Here is a 21,697-nt window from a genome sequence, read left to right as displayed (position 1 = left end):
ACTATTTGGCAACGATGCCAACAAAATCAATGCTCTAATCTCTTCATCAAACTCAATCTCTACATAAGACAATTGATTTGTGATCGTATTGAATTCATTCAAGTGTTGGGCTACAGACATACCTTTAGACATCTTCAGATTGAACAATTTCTTCATCAAGTGCACCTTATTGTTCGCAGACGGCTTTTCATACATACCTGACAAAGTTGCCATGAGATCCACCGTGGTTTTCTCCTTAATGACATTGTGTGCCACTGTTCTGGACAAAGTCAGCCGAACAAGACCTAGAACCTGTCGATCTAACAGGGTCCACTCAGCATCAGCCATGCTCTCTGGCTACTTTCCCAACAGTGGAAGGTGAAGCCTCTTCCCATAAAGATAATCCTCAATCTGCATCTTCCAGTACCTAAAATCAGTGCCGTCGAACTTCTCGATCCCAAGTGCGTTCACTTTATCTCCAGCCATCATTCTCCTTCAGATCTGACCTTGGCTCTTGATACCAGTTGTTGTGAAATACTATGCAAAAACACACACAATATACGATGGCAAGTAAAGTAAAAGCAATACAATCAAGAACACGACACACAATATACGTAGTTCGGCAAATTGCCTACGTTCACAGAACTGCAAAAATCTTATTAACTAGAGGAGATTACAATCACTCAATCTCAACTCAATCTCTAGGACTTTTTGCTCTCTCACACAATATGTACTCACTAGACAATTGTTCTCTCTCAAAATATACTTGAGGACGTCCAACACAAGTCTAATATGATGTATTTATAATGAGTGGCGCTAAAAATCCTAATCTGGCAAAAACTGTGTCTTTCGGCTCTAGCAGACTATCGAGCGCGACTCGAGCAAACAACCAAATGAACATTGGCTCGAGCAAAGTGTCGAGCGAGTGTAGAGCGAATACTAGGGTTTATGTCTTGCTCGAGCGAACTCTCGGACTTGAGACTCGCTCGAGCGGGACGTCGAGCGAACTTTGGCTCAAGCCTACTGTCAATCCAACTTTTAACAAACATTTTTTCAGCTCCAAAACTAGTCTTCACATATTCCCCAACAATAATCATGTAGATTATTGTCTTCAATAACTCATAGTGACTTATAAACATCATTGTCCAGCATCTGTACATCCGATGTAAATGAAAGCATCTTCCAATAGCAGTCCACTTTCCATGAATTTGCACAATTTCGTCCAATGACAATTATCTTTTGGTGTAAAATTATCGAATAATCATTGCATATAATCTAAATTCCCAAACTGTTATGGGGTACTTGGCCTGCGTTTTATTTTCAAGTTTCATTGATGTTTTTCCTCATGATCTAATTATTCCTTTATATTTGGTCTAAAATTAATTATTTTGGTGTGCAGTACTTGTTCCTTGCATGCTAAAGACACTATTGGTTTTTTGTGTATGATAGAAAGGAAAATGTCTGGGTTTAAAAAAGATTTAAAAAAAATCTTACAAAATGACATTCTTTGATAGTACATTAAATTTTAAAGACTTTCTTATTGTAAAATACTTCTTATGTATCAAATGTATCAAATTAAATTATGTCAGTTTGTATGCTTATTTTTATAATATCTCTATATAGATCTAACATTATGATAAATCTCTACAGATCTTAATGGCTTGTATATTCTTGATACCACATTGCGAATTGGGCACAAACATTATGAGAAATGATCATATTTTTGTAATTTAGGATGTGCAAATTTCACACTCTCTTTAAAAAAAGTGGATAAATCTAGAAAACAACTAATATAAGCGCAAGTTGATACACTTATTCCAAGTGATGCTTATATATATGAGAATAACAACTTGTGACATGTTCATTTCTTTCTACATTGAAAGAAACGAACAAGTTGTGTGGTATTGAAAGTTGAAACTAACTAGATGTTCGTCTACTACTACTAACAATACCTACGAAAGTTTTTTGGTATGGATGCATTCGATTTTGTTTTGGGATTATGTTAGTAGCAATATCTACCGAATGTTTAGCCCACAAACTATTTAAATAATGGGAAAAGATAACTAAAATTAAGGTCTCGTTTCGATAGTGAGATGAGATGAGATGAGATGAGATGATTTGTAAGTAGTAAGAAATAATTTATAAATATTAATAAAATAGTTTGAGTTAATATGTTTTATGAGATTTTAGAAAAGGAAAGAGAAAAAGTTGAATAAAAATATTATAAAATTAAAACTCTATTAGAATATTATTTTTGTTTTTAGATTTGAAAAAGTTTAATTATTTTTTATATTTTGTTTAGAAGTTTAGAAAAGTTGTAATAATTAAGTAATGATTATATGAAAAAGTTGAATATTTAAAATCGAAAAATATTTGCGTTTGTGGTATTTGGATATTGAGATGAGATGTGATGAGTTGGAAGGATTTTGCTATCTAAACCAAGTCTAAGTTATAAAGAAGTTATTTTCTCATTCATTCCTTCGCCATTGATAATAATTCTTAGTTTCGTCGTTATAATCCAGTCGTAACAACATATAATTGTTTTAAGAAATAATGCTACTCCCTATTTTAAATTTTATTATCTTAATTACACGTGTTGATACGACACAATTTAGATTTTCTCATGTATCAACTACTTAAAAGACAATCAATTAAAATACATCACATAACAAATTTAAATAAAAACTAGGGGTGTAATCGATCTCGTTCGGTTCAGTTTTGGGTGTATTTTAGAATCGAATTGATATACACCGATTTTGAGAATTGAAGAACTGATACTGGACCGATTCACCCCCAAAACCAGTACTTTTGGTTTTACTAGTTCCAGTCCGATTCGGTCTAATTTTACCAATTTTTCCAATGAACTAGCAAGGTTGAGCGCTTAGGAAGTCGAGCTTGGAACAACAAACCGATAAATTAAAAAAGAAATTGTCTAAATATAAAAATGATATGCAACAAAAAATAAGAATTGTAGTAAGGAAAAACCTTCCCGCAGACCAACTTGTTTTTCTCCCTTTAATAGAGTCCAACCAGAAGCTGCCACGTATGCCATCCACAGAATAAACTGTATGATGCATTTTAGATGAATTATTTTTTCGAATTACTTTTCCCTCTTTCTCATTCATTTTTTTTCCTTGTTTCTTCTTCCCCACCCCGAAGGACTCCTCCCCCCTCTCTCTCTCTCTCTCTCTCCCTCTCATTTTCTTCTCTCAAAACCCCTCTCTCTCAGTCTCATTTTCTTCTTCCCCAACCCTCGAAGAAAACTTCCTCCTGCGCCCCCTCCCCCCCGGCCGATTCTCTCTTCCCCTCAGATCTCTCTCTCTACTCGATTCCGAAACCCATAAAACCCTAACCCCACCCTCCCTCGACTCCTAACCACACTCCCTCCGTCGACTACAATGAAGCCAAAGCCCATAAAACCCTAACCGTAACCCTCTCTCCCTCAACTCCTAACCACCGTCCCTCCGTCGACTACAATGAAGGTAATTTTCTCACACCCTCCTTGTATTGAGGTTGGACATTTGTTTAATGGTTTATGTGGGCGTCTGAGAGTTTAATGGTTTATTATGGCATCTGTTTAATGCTAATTTTCTCACACTACACTGATATTGGGCATCTGTTTTCCAGAGAATTTTCTCACGTCACACTGATAGTGGATATTTTGTTGTTAATTATTTTCATTTTCTATGGATATATGCGTGTTGGACATCTGTTTATGTGTAATTTTCTGTGGATATATGCATGTTGGGCATCTGATTATGTGTAATTTTCTGTAGATATATTTTGTTGTGTTGAGCATCTGTTTATGTTTAATTTTCTGTGGATATATTTTGTTGTGTTGGATATCTGTTTATGTGTAATTTTCTTTGGATATATTTTGTTGTCTTGGGCATCTATTTATGTGTAATTTTCTGTAGATATATTTTGTTGTCTTGGGCATCTGTTTGTGTAATTTTCAATTTTTTGCCAGTGCAAATATGCATTGCCATTGTTTTGTGAGTAATGCCCTTATGTTTTTGTTGATGTGGACATGTATTGTTGCTGCTCATGCAGTGGCAGCTCTACTTTGATGATCCTTAGCATGTTAGCTTGTGCATTACAATCATATCTTAACATTACCATTTGCTATGATAATCCTTAACATGTTAGCTTATGCATTACAAGAGTGTGTGTGTTAGTTAAAATTGTGCAGGCAACCTCATATAAGACTATCACTGAAAACAACAAGAAACCATGTGAAAAAATGCAATCTCATATAGCTTATGCATTACAAGAGTGTGTTAGTTAGTTATATTTTGGCCTGATCCTATTAATGCATATTTAGCATTTGATTCCAAGTTTATATTGAGCTCCACATGATGAGTGTTGGATGTTTTGTTTAATATTAATTAATGTGGCAAATGCAGTCTGACATCAGTGCTAGTTCAAGTACTTGGACTTCAAGAAGAAAAGACCAAGTTGCTTTGGAACGACCACTTTGCCACTGTGGGATTCCATTGAAGCTAAGGATTTTTGACAAACATACAAGTTTTGGCAGACAGGTCCTTTCAAAGAAGGAATAAGAGAATCAATCAAGAACGTGTAATGGCTGAAGAAGCAAGATTTAAAGCTATGAAAAAGAAGTACTGGGGAACATTAACGGCTTTACTATTGTCATGGTTCTTTATTATTGTGATTAGTGTTGTAATTATTTTATATCCGAACGATAGTCATGTATGTTGGCCAATGTTAAGATCCTATGGTTATTAGCCCATTTTGTATAAGTTTAAAATGCATTTCTTTATGTATTTGGGAGTGATTGTAGATGTGTTGAAGTTACAAACGCTAACATGTATTTGGGAATATGATGAATAAACGTGTTTTTAGATGCTTTTATTTTGTTAAAACAGGTTGTCACATGTTCACTATGAGAACATGTTATTTTCTCAACAAATCATCTCTTTTTTATCACTATTACTCAATCCCCCACCATTATTTATTTCAACTCAGAATCTGCATAAACATGCACTAAAAAAGAACCCCAACATGTATAAAAACAATGACCAATGCGAATTCACAAATTCATATATAAAGGGTTCAACCCATAACCTGTGTACCAAAAAGTAGGAAATTTTTACATTTCATCCTCCAATTTAAGTGATTACTACAAGTCTAAATACATAGTTCCAAATATATTAAGTTTCACTACAAATGTTCAAGATATCCTAAATTCTTTCAACAACCTTAAACAGGTCAACATCTTCAAGAGCTCCAAATAATCCTTCGAATCCATTCTAACAAGCCTCTATCTCCACTCTCAATAACTGTAACATAATAAAAAGAATCCAATAAGTTTCCAAACAACATCACCGTCACGTTCCATACAAAGAATATTTTAAACACCAACACCAACCTCATGTTTCTTCTTGAAGATCCACGCTCTGTGATATGTTGTCATTTATATTTTCAAGATCCATGCATGAAAGACAATACAATAAAAGCATAAAAAATTAAGTTATTAGATTAAAGCACAAGTAAAAACGCTAATAAATACTATACCTCACTGACGGGCAATTGTTCTTCGCATGACCCTCAATCTTGCAAATGCTATAACACATTTTCTTCACTAATTGAGTTTCTTTCAGGTTCTTTGCTCTCAAAGATTTTGGTCTTCCTTTCGTTGAGACCCGTTGAGAATCTTGTAAAGTTTGTGAGAAATTTGATATTACTTGTGATCTTAACATATGTGAATCATTCATTGACATGTCTCCGCCTTCCAAATTTTTTTCTTCAATATCTTCCATCAAAAGCAATTCTTTGTGTACTTTGTCTAATGCAAGAGAGAGGTGGTTCATTTTTCGACTTGAAAGTGAGCCAAGTTCTGCAATATCATAGAACTGCATCATCAACTTATTTTTTCGTATTATCGGATCTTCTTGTGGCATTACATGCCCCTCGGAATTTGTTATTTCATGTATAGCTCTACTCTTAGCATTGATTGTCCATCGCTCTAGAATATAGTGTTGTGGCAACATACCTAATTTTCCTTTCCGTCCAAGGACACATAGGATATGCCTACAAAAAATATCTAGAAACTCAAACATATGACATGTACAAATTGTCTTTACTTCTCCACTCTCCAAAGTCACATAATAAATAGGTTTTCCTTTGCCATAAGGTGTCACTCCATACATTTTACTTTCACCCTCTTTCTAAACTTTGGTCATATTGTATCGTTGGCAATTAAGTAGCTCATCTTGAAGATAATGAAAGACTTCCTGGTATACACTTTTGCCACTTCTTCTTCAATTGTGTGACAGGTTTCCAAAATCGCCCAAGTCCATTTTGTCCTCACATCCTTCTTTTTCTCCTTGAAATATCGTGCATCTAAGGCTTTCTCGTACTAATGCACAAAGTCACTCATCATCGTGCTCGAACGAACATAATCCTTGAAAAATTTATTCATACTCTCACTCATTTGCGTGGTTGACATACCGGCACAAAATGTGGTTCGCAAGTAAGCCGGGACCCACTTACCCCGTTGGGTGTAAAGATTTTGCAGCCATTCATTACCAATCAGACCATATTTCACCAGTATTGCACTCCATTCTTCCTCGAACTCATTAGTCATTATTGTCTCATGGATACAATGATGGAACTCTTTTCCAAATTCTAGAAACTTGTTATAGACATGTGCCAAATGTTCAGAAAATTTATGTAAAATATGCCACAAGCACAACCGGTGAGTTGTATTTGGGAGTACCTCTGCGATGGCCTTGGCCATGGCTTTGTCATCATCAGTAATAATGGTTGAAGGGGCACGCCCAAGCATTGTTTCCTGCCATGTTCTCAGTAACCATATATAGGATTCAACTGTTTCATTGATTAACAACGCACAACCAAACATTATGGTTTGGTGATGATGATTAACTCCTAAAAAAGGAACAAATGGCATCTTATAAATATTTGTGAGATACGTCGCATCAAATGTAACAAGATCCCCAAAATATTGATATGCAGACCTCGATCTTGCATCTGCCCAAAAATAACTTCCCATACACTCATTCTCATCAACCTGTATGGAGTATACAAACTCAGGTTCTTTACATTGTCGATCAAGAAAGTAGGCATACAACCTTTGTGCATCTCCCTCTTCAAACAAATTTTTTCTTTTATTTTCCAAATAATTTTTGACGTCCTTACCAATACAACCAATGTTAAAATCACCACCTGATTCTTTGCTCAACACCGACATTATCTTTTTTGTTGGTACACCGGACACATTCAAAGTGAGAATGAGTTTTTTGTGGAGACGTGTCACTCCTCTATGTCCACAGAGCAAGCTAGTACTTCTTGGTGTGAGTAGGTCATGGTTGTGTTCAGGCACGAACTTGCATATTATCCACCTTTCACCATCCTTTTTTATACATATCGTTGCTTTACAACCAATCTTTGTTTCTGCAGGTTCAAGAATTTTTCGCTCTTTTTGTTTTAGACTTTCATGCCTAAATCCATCTCTTGTACAAACATAATCTACTCTAATTAATTTTCTGTCATCTTTTGATAATTTCATATGATTGGTCCTCATTGTGAAATCTCTTCGTCTGGCATATGCCTTGTAAAATGTTTGGACGTCTTCAACCTCATCAAATTCATTTCCAACAAACGGTTCAAAAGATCCACTACTGAAAGTGAAATTCATGTTCACTCCATCTCCATCTTCCACATTCACTTCATCTCCATGATCATCTTCATTTCCCACATTCACTCCATCTTCCAAATTCACTTGATCTACACGATCTTCCATATTCACACCATCTCCTACATTCAATCCATCCTCAACTTTATTACTATCCGAACTCCACATACGATCCTTCATCCCAACATAAAACAATGCAATCAATAAAAAATATCATAAACATATCAAGTTTATAAAAAAAACATAGATACATCCACACACAAAAAAAAGATACATTCACATAAGATCCTTTTGCTTTTTCTACTAAATGCATGACCCAAAACCTAAAGAAATATCCACAAAAATCTACAACCCAGCAAACAAGATTGAACCCAAAAACTTAAATTAACTATATAGTTTTGAACCCAACATCAAAGGAAGACCTTTCACTTCTAAGAAAAAATAAAATAGAGACTTGTAAAAAAAAACAATTTTAATGTAAATGAATTAAAACGCAATGAAAAAATGCAAAGTGTATCATAGATATATCAAGTTTATCAATTAAAAAGCAAAGTGAAAAATGTGGATTGGGGGAACGTGGTTGGATTCAGTATAAAAAAAAATGTATGGCTTGAACAAAACATATATTTCTCGATACGGAGAGAAAAATTAAAACGTAAAGTGAAGGGTTGGTTGAAGTTTCATTTCTTACCATAGAACTAGCCATTTGCTAACAAACTAATTGTGCTTGATGAATGGGCGGTGTTGCGTACGGTGGAAACTGGAAGGAGGAATGGGCAACTGCAAGTGGCGTTGGTCGAAGGCTACGGTATCGTGTGCGACGGAAAATCGGAAGGGGTGCAACTGAAGGGGTGCCCCGGTATACTCTTAATCTCCTCCATCTGAGTGCGGAGTGCGGCATGCTTTGAAGGCTATGGTGGGGTGTGATCTATCCAGGGCTTTTGTCGAGACTCAAGAGTGAGGTTTTCTACTGAAGTGAGATTTTGTGAAATGACCAAAGTGCCATTGTTATGCTGCAACCAGATTTAGACTTCTTTTTTGTGCAATGCTGAGATGTCTTTCATTTATTGGTGTCCGATAAACTGGCTTTTGTAGGACAAACCTGCCCAAAGAAGAACTGTTATAGTAAAACTATTATTAGATAAGTAGATTATTTATAAGAATCATATTATCATATATGTTAGTGATAATATGATTGTTATTTAAAATTAAAATTAAAAGATTTTATGTTATATTAATTTTATGTTATTTATAAGATTTTATGTTATATTAATTTTATGTTATAAAATTAAAATGTATATATTATATCAAATGTTATAATAAGATTTATAAGATTAATTTTAATTTTATGTTATATTAAATGTTATATTAATTTTATGTTATTAGATTATTAAAATTTCATATTATATTAATTAAAAATTTAACATATAATATATATAATATAAATAAATCATATAAAAATATAATAAAAATAATATATATATGAACCGGTCCGGTATAAAAAAAAACCTAAAAACCAAAACCGGAACTGGATCGGTTTTAAACCGGATTTGAAAAAATGAAACCAGTACCAGACCAAATATCCCGATTCGGTCCGGTTCAGGCTGGTTTACAGGTTTTTATTTTTAGTCCTAATAGAAATGATAAAATATAAAATGATGAATAACATTTCTCATATCTTATTATAGGAACAAGTGGGTTTCATTCTATGAATAAATGGGTCAAATTTGTCAGATTAATTAACACATAAATATTTATGTTTTATTTTTTTAAGAGTGATGTAATTATACAATAAATAATATATTTATACCTTATAAAAAATAATATATTTAGAGTAATGATACCCTTACATCTCATTTATTACTATTTTATTATCCAATTTTTTTCCTTTTACTCTTTGAATTTGGATTAAAAATCTCAAAATATGACCCTGTATAATTTAAAAGAAAATAAACTCAGTCAACTAATGTAATTATGTAATTTAATTAAAAATAAATTCAATTTTATAAAACTTAACATTTTTTTACTATTTGAGTTAATTTTTATTAAATTAATTTACATGATTATAATGATTGATTGAATTTTTATTTTTTACTTTTATTTTTTATTTTTTTATTTTTTATAAATTATACAAGAAGGTGATATTCTGAAATTATTAATCCAAATTTCAATAGTAAAAGGAAAATAATAAGAGCTAACAATAGTTGAAGCAGGTGTAATGGTATATTACCCATATATTTATACACCGGGGACACCAATCCAATGAGAGGGTTATGGTAACCGGTAGGAGCCGACCAATGGAGTTCCAAACCGAAGCGTCATGTCTAAAAGAGAATCTTCTAGGGGTGCTATCTGCATAGTGCTGGGCGGGGGCACCCCCTCCCCGCCCCCCGCCCCCCGCCCCGCACCATGCGGGTGGAGGAGTTTCATACCCCGCTCAACCCATTGTCTAAATTTTTTTTTTTTGTCTAAAAATTTTTTTAGACTCAAATTATAATATAATTTAAAGTATAAATTGAAATTTATATATTAAAAAAAATATAAACTCATTAGAGTTATATTTTGGATTGTCTTGACCTCCTAGGCCAACCATTATATAGGAGGCCAAGGCAATGCAATAGTGATAGTTAAGCAATGTGGGACTTACTGGCCAAGGTAATCCATTAACTTGAAGTTAAATTCAAGTTTTTAACAATTTGTATATATTTATATACAATATATTTATATAAATTACTTATATAAATATTATAAATTATAAATTTTTACATTAAAAATGGGAGGAGTGCGGAGCGGGGGGCGGGGCCCCGCAGGGGTCAATCCGCCCCTCGCCCCCGCATGGGCGGTGCGGGGTAGCCCGCCCACCCATGCGGGGGTGGGACGATCGGGGGAAGGGCCCCGCTGCCCACCCCTAGAATCTTCACTGACACCATCAAGCAAAGCTCCACAGATTACTTCACGAACATGCATGTACTGTCTCTACTTCTAACATCACCACCCAACACCCAACACTCTCCTATGTTTCTCACACATCTGCTCGAGATCTATTCCTCGCCCTTCCCTCTTCTCTTTGCAGATTTTGGAATTATAAACATAAAAGAAGAATTAGCAGAACCCATTTGAGGGCGAGTCGCAGAGAGTCTCCTTATGAGGTTTTGGGAGTGTGTCCCTCTGCAACTCTGGATGAAATCAAAAGGGTTTATCGTAAACTTGCTCTAACGTATCATCCCAATATGAATAAGGAGGTAAATTTCTCTAAAGTAAGCCCTAAGTCCCGTATAGATGTTTGTGTTTTTTTTTTCTTTTATAGTTTAGTTTAGACTTTTCGTGCATATAACTCAAAAGTGTAATTTCTTTTTGGGCTTATTTTGAGTTCTATACAAATGGGCAAAGAATAGGGCTTTAGCTTTATCTTTAACTGTTTCTGTATTGAATTAATTGATTTTCGAAGAATTTAATTTTGTTTGTGTCATATCACATTCTTTATTTCAATGTTTGCTTTATGTAATTGAAGTGCAAGTGTGACATGTTTTATGAAAAAGAAAAGGCTAATGTGAAATTAATGGAAGTGGCAGTTTACTCCTTGAGGAGTTTGGTCATAAACAATTAGGTGAAAAACTACCAAGGTTTTGTTGTTTTAGCTGCCTGCTAGGTATTAAGGATCTCTCGGTAAATAAGAGAGAACCAAGTGCACAACTATGGCGCATTTTCAATATGTGTTACACGTATCGAGATTAGAACCAATTACAGTTTCCAACAGCTAAATCAACTCTTTATTGGTGACTAGGGTTGTAAAAATAAATAGGAAAACCGGCCATCGGTTGGTTCGGTCCGGGACCCATTCTTCCATTTTAAAAATCGGTTATAACCGGCCCGGTCTCAATTTTATGTTTTCTAGGACCAAACCGGATTGGTTCACATATTTATATATTTTTAATTAATTTTTAATATTGTATATAATATTTTTTATATTATATATAATTTTTATAAATTATAATTATATATGAAATAATGTTATATTATAATTTATAACATAAAATTTTAATCTTAGACATGAACATTTATTTGATCATATGTTTTAAATATAAAATATATATTAATTACATTTTATGACTTAATAAATTCTCAACATATTCCTTTTGATAAATATATTAGTAAATACTAATATACATTAGTATATTAATTACTATATTATCACTAACATATAGTAATAGTACTATACCAATAGCATTACTAATATTTATATATATTAATATATATATATATATATAAGTATAAGATATTAGAGATTTAATATATATTAAAAACTGGAAAATCAGACCGAACCGGTAAAACCGGAATTGCCGGTTTAGGAGGGTAACCGGTGCAGTATTGGTTCTTGAAAATACAAAATCGGTGCATATCGATTCGGTTCTAAAATTTGTCCAAATTACCAAATCGGACCGGTTACACCTTTGTTGATGAAGCACAAATCATGAAAATCTCTCAAACTAGTGCAATCCACTCAGATAAGAAAAAAAGACGGTAAAACCCACCAAACCTTTCTCAAACACAATCACAAAATCTGATTTGCCAGACCGTGGAAAATATCATAGAAGAGCTTTGCAAACTCTTTAGATATGCCGGGTATTGATGAAACTCCATAAAAATGTATGGTTTTGCCTTCTTGTTTTTTATGCCAAGTTTTTTTATGTCAGATATGGAAATGTGGAGTTTGATCAACTTATCTTTTGTTTGTTTACTTCACCATATACACTCACTCAGGGGCTGACTAGTAACTTCACAAAACTGGGGTGTGTAATTATTCGTCTGTCTACTTGTATGTATTGTAAGTGTTGAAATGATGTATTCTATTTGTCTCTACGAACTTATAGCCATTGGTAGTGTCCTTCTATGTAGAAACCAGCTATCGACTGTTAGAAAAGAGCTTGTGTAAGTTTCCATGTTCTTTTATGGATTCTCGAGAATATCCATTTATTAAAGTTTCCATATTATTATTCTTGTTTATTCTTATAGACTTAGGGCTCGTTTGGATAATGAGATAAGATGAGATGATTTTAGATGAGTTAAATAAAATATTATTAGAATGTTATTTTTTAATATTTGAGATTTGAAAAAGTTGAATTGTTTATTATATTTTATGTAGGAATTTGAGAAAGTTGTACTGCTGAGATGAGATGAGATTGTTTCTCTATTCAAACAAGCCCTTAAGCAACTACCACTCCTCACTGCGAATGCAATATCAGCTGGCTTCGCATAATTTTGACTGACATTCTTGATATGATCAGCACAACCTTTAAAGGAAGGGAGAAGTGCTTGAAAATAAGTTGGTTCTTGTGGCAGTTTATCACGATGCTTGTATTTCTGCTAAGTTGAGTTTGTTTTGATACTCTTCGATCTTACTTCCTTCATACTTTGCATTACCTGGTGGTAAAGTATATATCAACTGCTATCCTAATTCTGATTGTTTTACTGGTATATTCTTTTGAAATATAACCGATCTGTTATAACCTTATCAAGCCTGTAAGCACATGGAAGCCTTTTCTCTCATTTACACCGACTAGAACATCATGAAGGATCTCTACTTCAATGCTAATTCCCCTTCAAAGGGTTCCAGATAGCCCTGGGGTGATCTATCTGGTGAAATATGCTAACAGATCTTTAGACCAAAGGTCCTGCCTATATCATCTGTAGATACTTCTTCCTACGTGGTAGATTCTAGTGGTCATGTTCCCAGTACCCCTTTAATTTCCTTGTTGGCCCTGGCTCCTTGCATGCATCCAACTTTTTCTTACGTCATCTGGAGAAACTCTTATTTATTTATTTACCTTTTTTATTTTAGTTAAAAAAAAAAATAGTTACTCCGACGAATCGTCGGGATTAGGCTGGTTTGGTTTGTTCTTATAATTGAGCCCTTTATTCTGCAGGTAATTTTGTGAGGGATGTTGTTCTAGGTAGATATGTTCCCCTTAATGTTGCAAATTTGCATAATTGTAGTGATTTTGTTCTGGATTTGATGGTATAGGGGACTTCTTTAGAGATGTTAAAGGAGAATTTCAGAATTGGGAAGCGAGTGCTGCTTCAGTACAAGGAAAGCCAAAGAGCCTGTGGGAAGAATTGGCAGTAAGACATTATTCATGGATTTGATCATCCTATGATCAGTTTCTCAACAAATCTAAACTACAACACATTATAGAGAAGAAACCCTTTTCAAATGCAATCTATTTGTGAAGATTTATGCGAATAAATCCTTTTTCATGAAAATTTTATGTAATCTGTAGGGAAAGGGCCAACAGAGGAAACCTGATTTATATTTTGTAAATTTGCACTTGGCAGGAAATTGGAGAAGAATTTGTGGAATTTCTTGAGAAAGAACTCAACATAACTGATGAAGACGCTGAATCATATAACAGTAATGGACCTCAGACAGGCAGTTCTTTTAGAACATCTGGGACAGATAGAACGGGAAGTGGCAGTGAAAATAAAGCTGGCAAGGGAAGCAGCATTGAGGAGAATATTGATGATATAGAAGCTGTTCTTGCTCAATTGAAAAAAGAATTGGGTGGGTTTATGGGAGGGGAATGCCATCTCTGCAGTAAAGCTGATGACATAGAAGCTAGTCTTGCCAAACCCCAAAAAATGCCAAGAATATTTTTTAATATTTCGGATCAATGTAGAACTTTAAAAAAAAAAATGAAGATGGACATTGATAATGCATAAGAGGAAGTTCAAGCTACACATTAAGGTAATAGGCGGATGGATAGAGATTTTATAGAATTTTTTACAAAACTTTAGGATTAAGAGAGAGAGAGAGAGAGAGAGAGAGAGAGAGATGTATAAAGTAGACAACACTATATTTATAGTTGCCTGAGTGAATTTCTCAGACAATGTTGAGGCACCATTTTGCTTGAGAAACTATCTCAATTTATCTCATCTCATCATTACAATTTTTTTAAATTCTTACACAAAATATAATAAACAATTCAACTTCTTCAAATTTCAATTCAACAATTTCAAATTATAAAACAATAATAATATTAAAAAAGAATATTTTATTCAACTTTTAAACGGTTATCTAAGCCAACAAGCCCTAAATGTTCAAAATATGTTATGGAGTTTCACTTCATGCATCTCTCTATCTCATTCTAGACTTTTGGAGTTCAATTGAAAATAATGCAAATCCCCATGTAGATGACAACCTAGGGCTCTAAAGGAAATACGAATTCCTATTTCCTTGCTCTCTAGAAGCTGCTTTCAAGCAAAACTAGAATACAAAAGAAAAAAAAGAGGATAATCTCGTTAGAGGACTTAACAGTAATTAAGGTGCGATTTCAGCGTGTAAGGTAAAGGGTAAACAACCAAAAAGCTTCCCCACCCACCAAACCCAGGATGCACCACCTTTACAAAAGATAAGAGGTACAATTTATCCATCTAGAACATCCAGCATGCCTCACAACTATTGGCTCTTTAGACCCAGACATGTAAACATAGGTCACACAGAATAAAATTTAAGAAAACAAATCAAAACTTATTTTCAACTCTAATTGAATCATGTATTTAGTTTCAAGCATCTTAAAATGCCTTTCCGAGATAACAAACAACTCCAATAGTTTATCCCAAAAGCTAATGACTAGAACGTTATTTGGAAAAAAAATACCTATATAAATCCAATTACACATCTTAGAACCTCTCTCCAAAACGGAAGAAGAATGCACCAGTACCGGAGTTATGATCAACAGCATACTCAGCTCTAACTAGACCTAGCTTGGCACCAACACCATATGAAGAACCATGACCCAGTCTTCTGTAGACCTCTGTTGGGTTCCCCTTGACATCCTTTGAAGTTCCTAGATCATTCCCATGTTCTGCGAATGCATACACGTGCGTACCTTTTACAGGAATGCGTATCTCAGCTGCCAGCTGAAAGCAACGCCAGGAAGAGGGATTAGATATTTGTTGATCCACTTAACAGTATAAATATCATAAGCATAATCGTATTTTGCATCCATAGAGAAATTGATAGTAAGCTCTTGTAATGCATATATGATGACTAAGCTACGTTGGGGATAGCGAGGTGATCTCAGATGATCTGTGAACAGTAATAAAAAAGTGGTGAAAAAGTAATAAGAAAATATTGAATAGTGAATAGTAGTAAAAAGTAGGTGAAAAGTAATGATAAAATATTGAATGATAGTGGAGTGATCAGCCTAAAGGACTGTTAATCAAATACTTGTTTCCTAGAACTTCTACCTCAAGGATGTTTCTGGCTGCGCCTATCTCACCCATGTTGTAACCCCTCACTGAATAGGGACCTCCAAGGGTAAAAGCATCATAACTTGGAAGGTCCCCCACACAGCCACCATAGTGGCCATGAAGAACAAGCACAGGTGGTGGTGGTTGGCCAGCACCTTCCTCCACTTCCCTCAGCTGGAAAAATCGGGTCAATGTAAGCTGGTGGCGGTTAAAGAATGGAAACTTGCTGCCAATGCCAAGGCCTTGGTCCACCTGCAGTTCAAATATACAATATACACATTAGATATGAAAACATGTCCAGTTGAAAATTTGTCAAACTGGGTGACAGCATCTATTCTTTTCTTTTCTTTTGTGATTGGCACTGGGTGTCCAAGAACAAAGTCCCAACTAATCTCGGGAGTGCACCAACCCTCCGCAAGGAGTTTCCTATAAGTGCATATTGGGCAATTCAAGGGGAAATTCTCCTAGTCCGATGGCTCCTAGAACTTGATTGCACCCAAGAGGATTTGAACCTTAGACCTGGAGGGAGCATACCACCAAGACCAAGACCCTTACCACTTGAGCCAACCACTAGGATTAGCATCTATCCTTGTGTATATTGATAAATCTTCTACTTCGTACTGTTCAACATCTACAACAGTCAGAATAACTCTGCTTGCCAAAGTAGCTGGAACCAAGGACACAGGTCCTCTCACCTAACTAGAAACTATCATTATAAGAGAAAAAGTAAGTTCCCGTGAACAAATTGACTGACAATAAGAAGACTACATGGCCTCAGTCATATAGATATTTTATTTTCTCTGTTACCTTACAATTTTCAAACCCAAAATAGAAGCCAGATATTATAGGGAGACCAAGTTTGCTAAAGAAAACGTTCTGCATGGAAAGAATTTTAGTTCACCTGAAATACATTCCTTGAACCAACTATAGCTCCATTTAAGAACTTGGTGTTATCACGTGTAATATTTGCCTGTAAAAATGCCATTTGATCAATGCCAGTACCACTGAGGGTTGTTGGAGGTCCATCTGCACTAATTCCTCCATTTGGCAACACTCTTTGACCATTTGGACAGATAGTACTGCTTTCATTACGTGTTGTTATCTCTTCCATTACAAGTCCATAAGTAAATTTGCTCTGACGGGTGAAATTCTGCTAGCCATATAATGATCAACATACATTAGACTCACCACTATAAAGTTCACTAAAAATTTCTCACAAAACAGAGCAATGAATACAAAAAAAAAAAGGCATTTTGGACTACCTCTGTAATATTTGCCTTAACACCCGCTCGATCAACCCATATAGGGGGGACTTCATCCACCCCTGGCCCACCAGTGAAGACCGGACTCAGTTTCCTGCTATTGAAGCAACTCACTCGCAAAGTACGGTTGAGTGGATCAAACACGCCATCCAAATATGGATGCACATACTCGAGTTTGAAGGCAAGATCATCCTGAGGGATGAACATATTATGGGAATCTTAAGATACAAGTTCTTACGTAAATGACATGGAATTCCTAGAATAAATAAAATATTATCTGCATATCAAGATAAGCTTACTTGAGGATTCAAGAAATTACTGGTGGTCACAGAACCATTAATGGATCTATTTAACCCGTTGATATTCCGGTGTTCAAAAGTAACAGTCCCACCAGGCTGCAGTGAGGCCTAAACATGGAACATACACACGGTAAGATGAGACAAAATGCGATTAGACTATCAAAACTGGAATCCGAAAATTTGATAGTTTGTTGGCGGGGCAGAGATATAGTTAGACAAGTATACCAAAGTGGGGCGTCCCCCACGTCCAGGAACAATACTCCATTCTGTAGCAACTTCAGCCGTCTTCTGATCTAGTTCCTTAAGCTTTATTTCAACAATAATCCCTCCCTCCTTTTTCTCATCAGGTCGGGGGTTCACCTCAATGTTGGAAAACAAACCAAGGGCGTTTATGTTCCTCAGAGCTTGCTTCCCTGCCTCTATGTTAAAAACATTGCCTGGTCGAAGCTATGGGCCAAATTTAAACATTCAGCAAGAAAATCAGCAACCAATCAATTATCCATTCGAAACATTAACTAGTATAGCAAACAATCACCAATTGAAAAAAAAGCTTAAAATTTTAAAAAGGCAATGGCTCCTCTAAAGTTTGAAAAAAACATACACCCTGACAAATCAATCAGCAATTAAAAAGCCTGTGTACTGGAGATGTGGGTAATTCAAAAACAACCAAGCACCAATCTAAAATCTTAACCAGAACAATTCAAAAGATAACAAAGGAAAGATAAGCAGAAACTTTCGTACCTGTCTGGGCATTTCCCTTATCACCACGGCAACCTGTGTGTTCCCCTCAACGACATTGCCAAGCTTATCAAGGAACTGGATATTCGTCTCGGTAATATCGCCTTCCACCACCTCACAAACCACCTCCTTGGTATTCAGATTCCCGAAATTCACCACTTGCGCGCAAGCATACCCTTCGTCGAAGTACCACTTCTGGACTCGGTCCCGAATCCTTTGCAAAAGCCTCGCGCTCACCTTACCCTGGTCCCTGAGCATTTGCAGAATCTCTCTGTGCACCGGGATTGGCAACAGGCACGGCTTCGCCCTCTCGATCCTTCTCTTGTAGTCCTTCTCCAGGCTCCTGTAGTACTCCATCTTTTCCTTATCAGTCATATCAGCGTCCATCTCTATCGGTTTCGACTGCGGCATTAACCCGACATTGATACACCTGAACCTATCGGCGGACTGCCACGTGCTCTCCGTGAACGATATAGTAACACCAATGGTGCCGTCGGGATTAGTCTTCCCCTCCATGTCGACCTTCTCGAACATCCCGCAAGTCGCCAGGGTCTCGAGCTCTTTCTGGAGCTGAGCCTTGTTGTAGATGCCGCCGGGCCTCAAGGAGACCATCTCGAAGAAGGAGTCTTCAGTGCCGACGGTGGTCCAGCGCCTCCGATCAAAGAAGAGGATCTCGGAGAGCTTGTACTTCTTAAAGCTGCTGAGCTTGTTGAGCTGGACAACGATGTTAGCAGGTAGGCCATGGGAGTCCCACTCCTGGCTCTGAGGCTCGTCGGCATTGGCAACGGCAGGGGCAAACAATTTTCTCCAGAAACTTCCGCCATCGCCACCGTGACCGTCTCCGCCTCCGCCTCCACCTCCACCGAATCCACCAGAACCGCCCCCGGAGCCGAAATCAAGGGATATAGAGCGAACATGAAGGAGGAGGGCAGCGGCGGAGGAGGCGGCGATGGTTTTGAAGAGGGGTACGAAAGTGGATTTGAGTGGTTCAGGTTTAGGAGTGGAGGAAGAGGAAGAGGAGGAGGAGGAGGAGGAGAGGAGAGAGTGGCATTGAAGGGAGCGTCTTGGGGTAGGAGAGAGAAGCTTGCGGCGGGAGGGGAGAGGGGTGGAATGGAGGTGGGTTGGAGCGGCCAAAGACTGCATCTCGGAATGGGGTTTGGTTTTGGGGATAAGGGGGAAGAGGAGGGAAGCGAGAGGAGGGTTTTTGTTTAGGAGAGTGTCAGAAAAATGTAAAGGTTGGGTTTATGAAGTGAAGCGGGTCTGATTGCATCTCTTATGGGCGACATCTCCTATGCCTGTCCCAGCCCACCCCTCCCAAACATACTTTTAGACCCGTTTGATCTCGAGATGAATTAAATTTTTTATAAGAGTATTCTCGTCTCATTTTTTATAAAATTTTTTAAATTTTAATTAAAATGCATCATTCTATAAATTTTATTTTTAAAAAACATTATACATCTCATTTCCTATCTTTTCTATATCTTATTAAAATAACTTTTTTCATATTCATTCTTTTTAACTTTTTTCTCACTTCTATTTCAATTCTTAACTACTATTTTTTTTGTATTTTTCCTCTTCTTTTCAAAAATCACATTCTAGTACATTTGTAAACACTATATACGATTTTACTATGATACAATAATACTTTTTAAATTATTACAGTGTTACGAATAATAATTTTTTTTTTTTAAATATGTGAGATTTCCAACACGATGATATTTTTTAATATATTTTTGTTGTAATATTTTATTTTTGAAATGTAATAGTAACAACTTTTACACTTCATCCAACGTTTAATTCTTTTTTAACGTTCCACCAACGGTAATATTTTTTGTTCTTCATGTAACGGTAACATTCCTCTCAATTTCTCTAATGGTACCATTTTGATGATCATTTCGCCAATGATGACATTTTTTATTTTATCTCCAACAGTAACTTTTTTGGTCTTCTCTACAACGGTAATATTTTTTGTTTTCTCTCTGTCGGTAACTTTTTTTCTTCCTATTGTAATGGTAACTTTTTTTTTTTAAATGTATATATAAATAGGCATCTTGGTTACAATCAGATTCTTAGATTCTCCTTAACCTAATCTCCCTATTTCATCTTACAAATTTTCAATTCTCAACTTTATCTCCTACTCACTTCATCAAATAGCTCGTTCGTTCTTCTGCAAGTTGTTGCTTAACTTATCATCTGAAAATGCATTGGAGGTTGTTCTTAATAAGGATGACGGATCAACATCCTGATGTGGTCGCAATCGCCAACGTTGTAAGTATATTTGGCGTGATTATGTTCAAGGGCATGAACAGTTATTTCGCAACTATTTTGCAGAACCACCAATATATCCCTTGAATCTCTTTCGAATGAGATTCCATATGAATCGTCCGTTATTTCTTCGTATTCTTAATGAGGTTGAGGCTTACGAGCTCTACTTTATCCAAAAAATAGATAATAGCGAAAGATTTAGTTTATCTTCTATGCAAAATATAGTTGTTGCCATTAGAATGCTTGCGTATGAAGTAACTGATGATTTTATAAATGAATACATACAAATTGGAGAAAGCACCGCAACAGAGAGCTTAAAAAAATTCGTGAAGACAATCATTGTTGTTTTTTATAATAAATATTTGTGGTCTCCAAATGCTAATGATATTGCTCTATTGCTCGCAATTGGTGAACAACGTGGATTCCCCGGGATGCTTGGAAGCATTGATTGCATGCATTAGAAGTGAAAAAATTGTCCCATTGCGTGGAAATGTATATACTCTAGCCACTGTCGTGAACCAACAATTATTTTAAAAGCGGTTGCTTCATATGATCTTTGGATATGACATGTATTTTTTGGTTTGCCTAGTTTGCATAATGATATCAATGTGTTAGAGAGATCTTTTATTTTCACAGAACTGACACAAGACAGTTCTCCTCCAGTAAATTACTCAGTCAATGGCAATGAGTACACAATGGAGTATTACCTTGCCGATGACATTTATTCAAAGTGGTCAGCTTTTGTGAAGACAATTACATCTCCACAAGGGAATAAGAAGACACATTTTGCAGCAGCACAATAATCAACATGAAATGATGTAAAGCGTGCATTTGGGGTCCTTCAATAACAATTTGCTATCATTCATAGACCTTCACGAATGTTCAAGATCAAAGATCTTACAAATATAATGAAAGTATATGTTATTGTACATAACATGATCATCAAAGACGAGCGTGATGATAATCTCGTTCCGAACATTGAGTATGATCAATTTGATGATGAAGTCTCAGAACTGTCGCGCAATCGTACAACCAAGCTTATGGACTTCATCTAGCGTCATCATCAAATTAGAGACAGCTCGACACATCATCAGCTCCAAGCATATCTAGTTGAACATCAATGACAATTATATTCCCAACAGTAGACTAACAGCATAATATTTCTATTTTCTTCATGTTAGTAGTGACTATATTTCAGTTTATCAAATTTTTATTCTCTAGACATG

At 35.7% G+C, this 21,697-nt stretch overlaps 3 protein-coding genes across 3 annotated transcripts; 1 reads left to right on the top strand and 2 right to left on the bottom strand.

Annotated features, from left to right (window-relative positions):
- Nucleotides 1-6,361: 6,361 nt before the first annotated feature.
- On the bottom strand, nt 6,362-7,837 carry LOC118348417 (protein FAR1-RELATED SEQUENCE 5-like). The gene has a single exon (XM_035690032.1). It carries the CDS (start codon nt 7,835-7,837, stop codon nt 6,362-6,364), a length of 1,476 nt encoding a protein of 491 aa, XP_035545925.1.
- A 554-nt stretch (nt 7,838-8,391) lies between these two features.
- On the top strand, nt 8,392-14,374 carry LOC109018521. Its single transcript, XM_035690031.1, has 3 exons — nt 8,392-8,516; nt 13,660-13,777; nt 13,991-14,374. Exons 1-3 carry the CDS (start codon nt 8,392-8,394, stop codon nt 14,372-14,374), a joined length of 627 nt encoding a protein of 208 aa, XP_035545924.1.
- A 787-nt stretch (nt 14,375-15,161) lies between these two features.
- Nucleotides 15,162-19,456, bottom strand: LOC109017747 (protein TOC75-3, chloroplastic-like). Its single transcript, XM_018999943.2, has 7 exons — nt 18,210-19,456; nt 17,694-17,915; nt 17,469-17,576; nt 17,170-17,361; nt 16,809-17,057; nt 15,905-16,159; nt 15,162-15,574 (listed from the first exon to the last, which is right to left on the bottom strand). The coding sequence occupies exons 1-7, from the start codon at nt 19,347-19,349 to the stop codon at nt 15,335-15,337; spliced, it is 2,406 nt and encodes an 801-aa protein (XP_018855488.1). The 5' UTR covers nt 19,350-19,456; the 3' UTR covers nt 15,162-15,334.
- Nucleotides 19,457-21,697: the final 2,241 nt, after the last annotated feature.

Source organism: Juglans regia, chromosome 5 (assembly GCF_001411555.2).
Source record: "Juglans regia cultivar Chandler chromosome 5, Walnut 2.0, whole genome shotgun sequence".
NCBI lineage: Eukaryota > Viridiplantae > Streptophyta > Magnoliopsida > Fagales > Juglandaceae > Juglans > Juglans regia.
Note: the sequence above shows the minus strand (reverse complement) of the source record. Positions and strands in the feature narration are given on the sequence as shown.

Coding starts and splice junctions, on each gene's coding strand:
- LOC109018521 (XM_035690031.1), top strand. CDS start 8,392: ATGGGCGGTGTTGCGTACGGTGGAAACTGGAAGGAGGAATGGGCAACT. Junction 8,517..13,659: donor GCAACTGAAGGGGTGCCCCG/GTATACTCTTAA, acceptor GTAGTGATTTTG/TTCTGGATTTGATGGTATAG. Junction 13,778..13,990: donor GCCTGTGGGAAGAATTGGCA/GTAAGACATTAT, acceptor TGCACTTGGCAG/GAAATTGGAGAAGAATTTGT.
- LOC118348417 (XM_035690032.1), bottom strand. CDS start 7,837: ATGAAGGATCGTATGTGGAGTTCGGATAGTAATAAAGTTGAGGATGGA.
- LOC109017747 (XM_018999943.2), bottom strand. CDS start 19,349: ATGCAGTCTTTGGCCGCTCCAACCCACCTCCATTCCACCCCTCTCCCC. Junction 17,916..18,209: donor TAAGGGAAATGCCCAGACAG/GTACGAAAGTTT, acceptor TTTGGCCCATAG/CTTCGACCAGGCAATGTTTT. Junction 17,362..17,468: donor GTAATTTCTTGAATCCTCAA/GTAAGCTTATCT, acceptor TTCATCCCTCAG/GATGATCTTGCCTTCAAACT.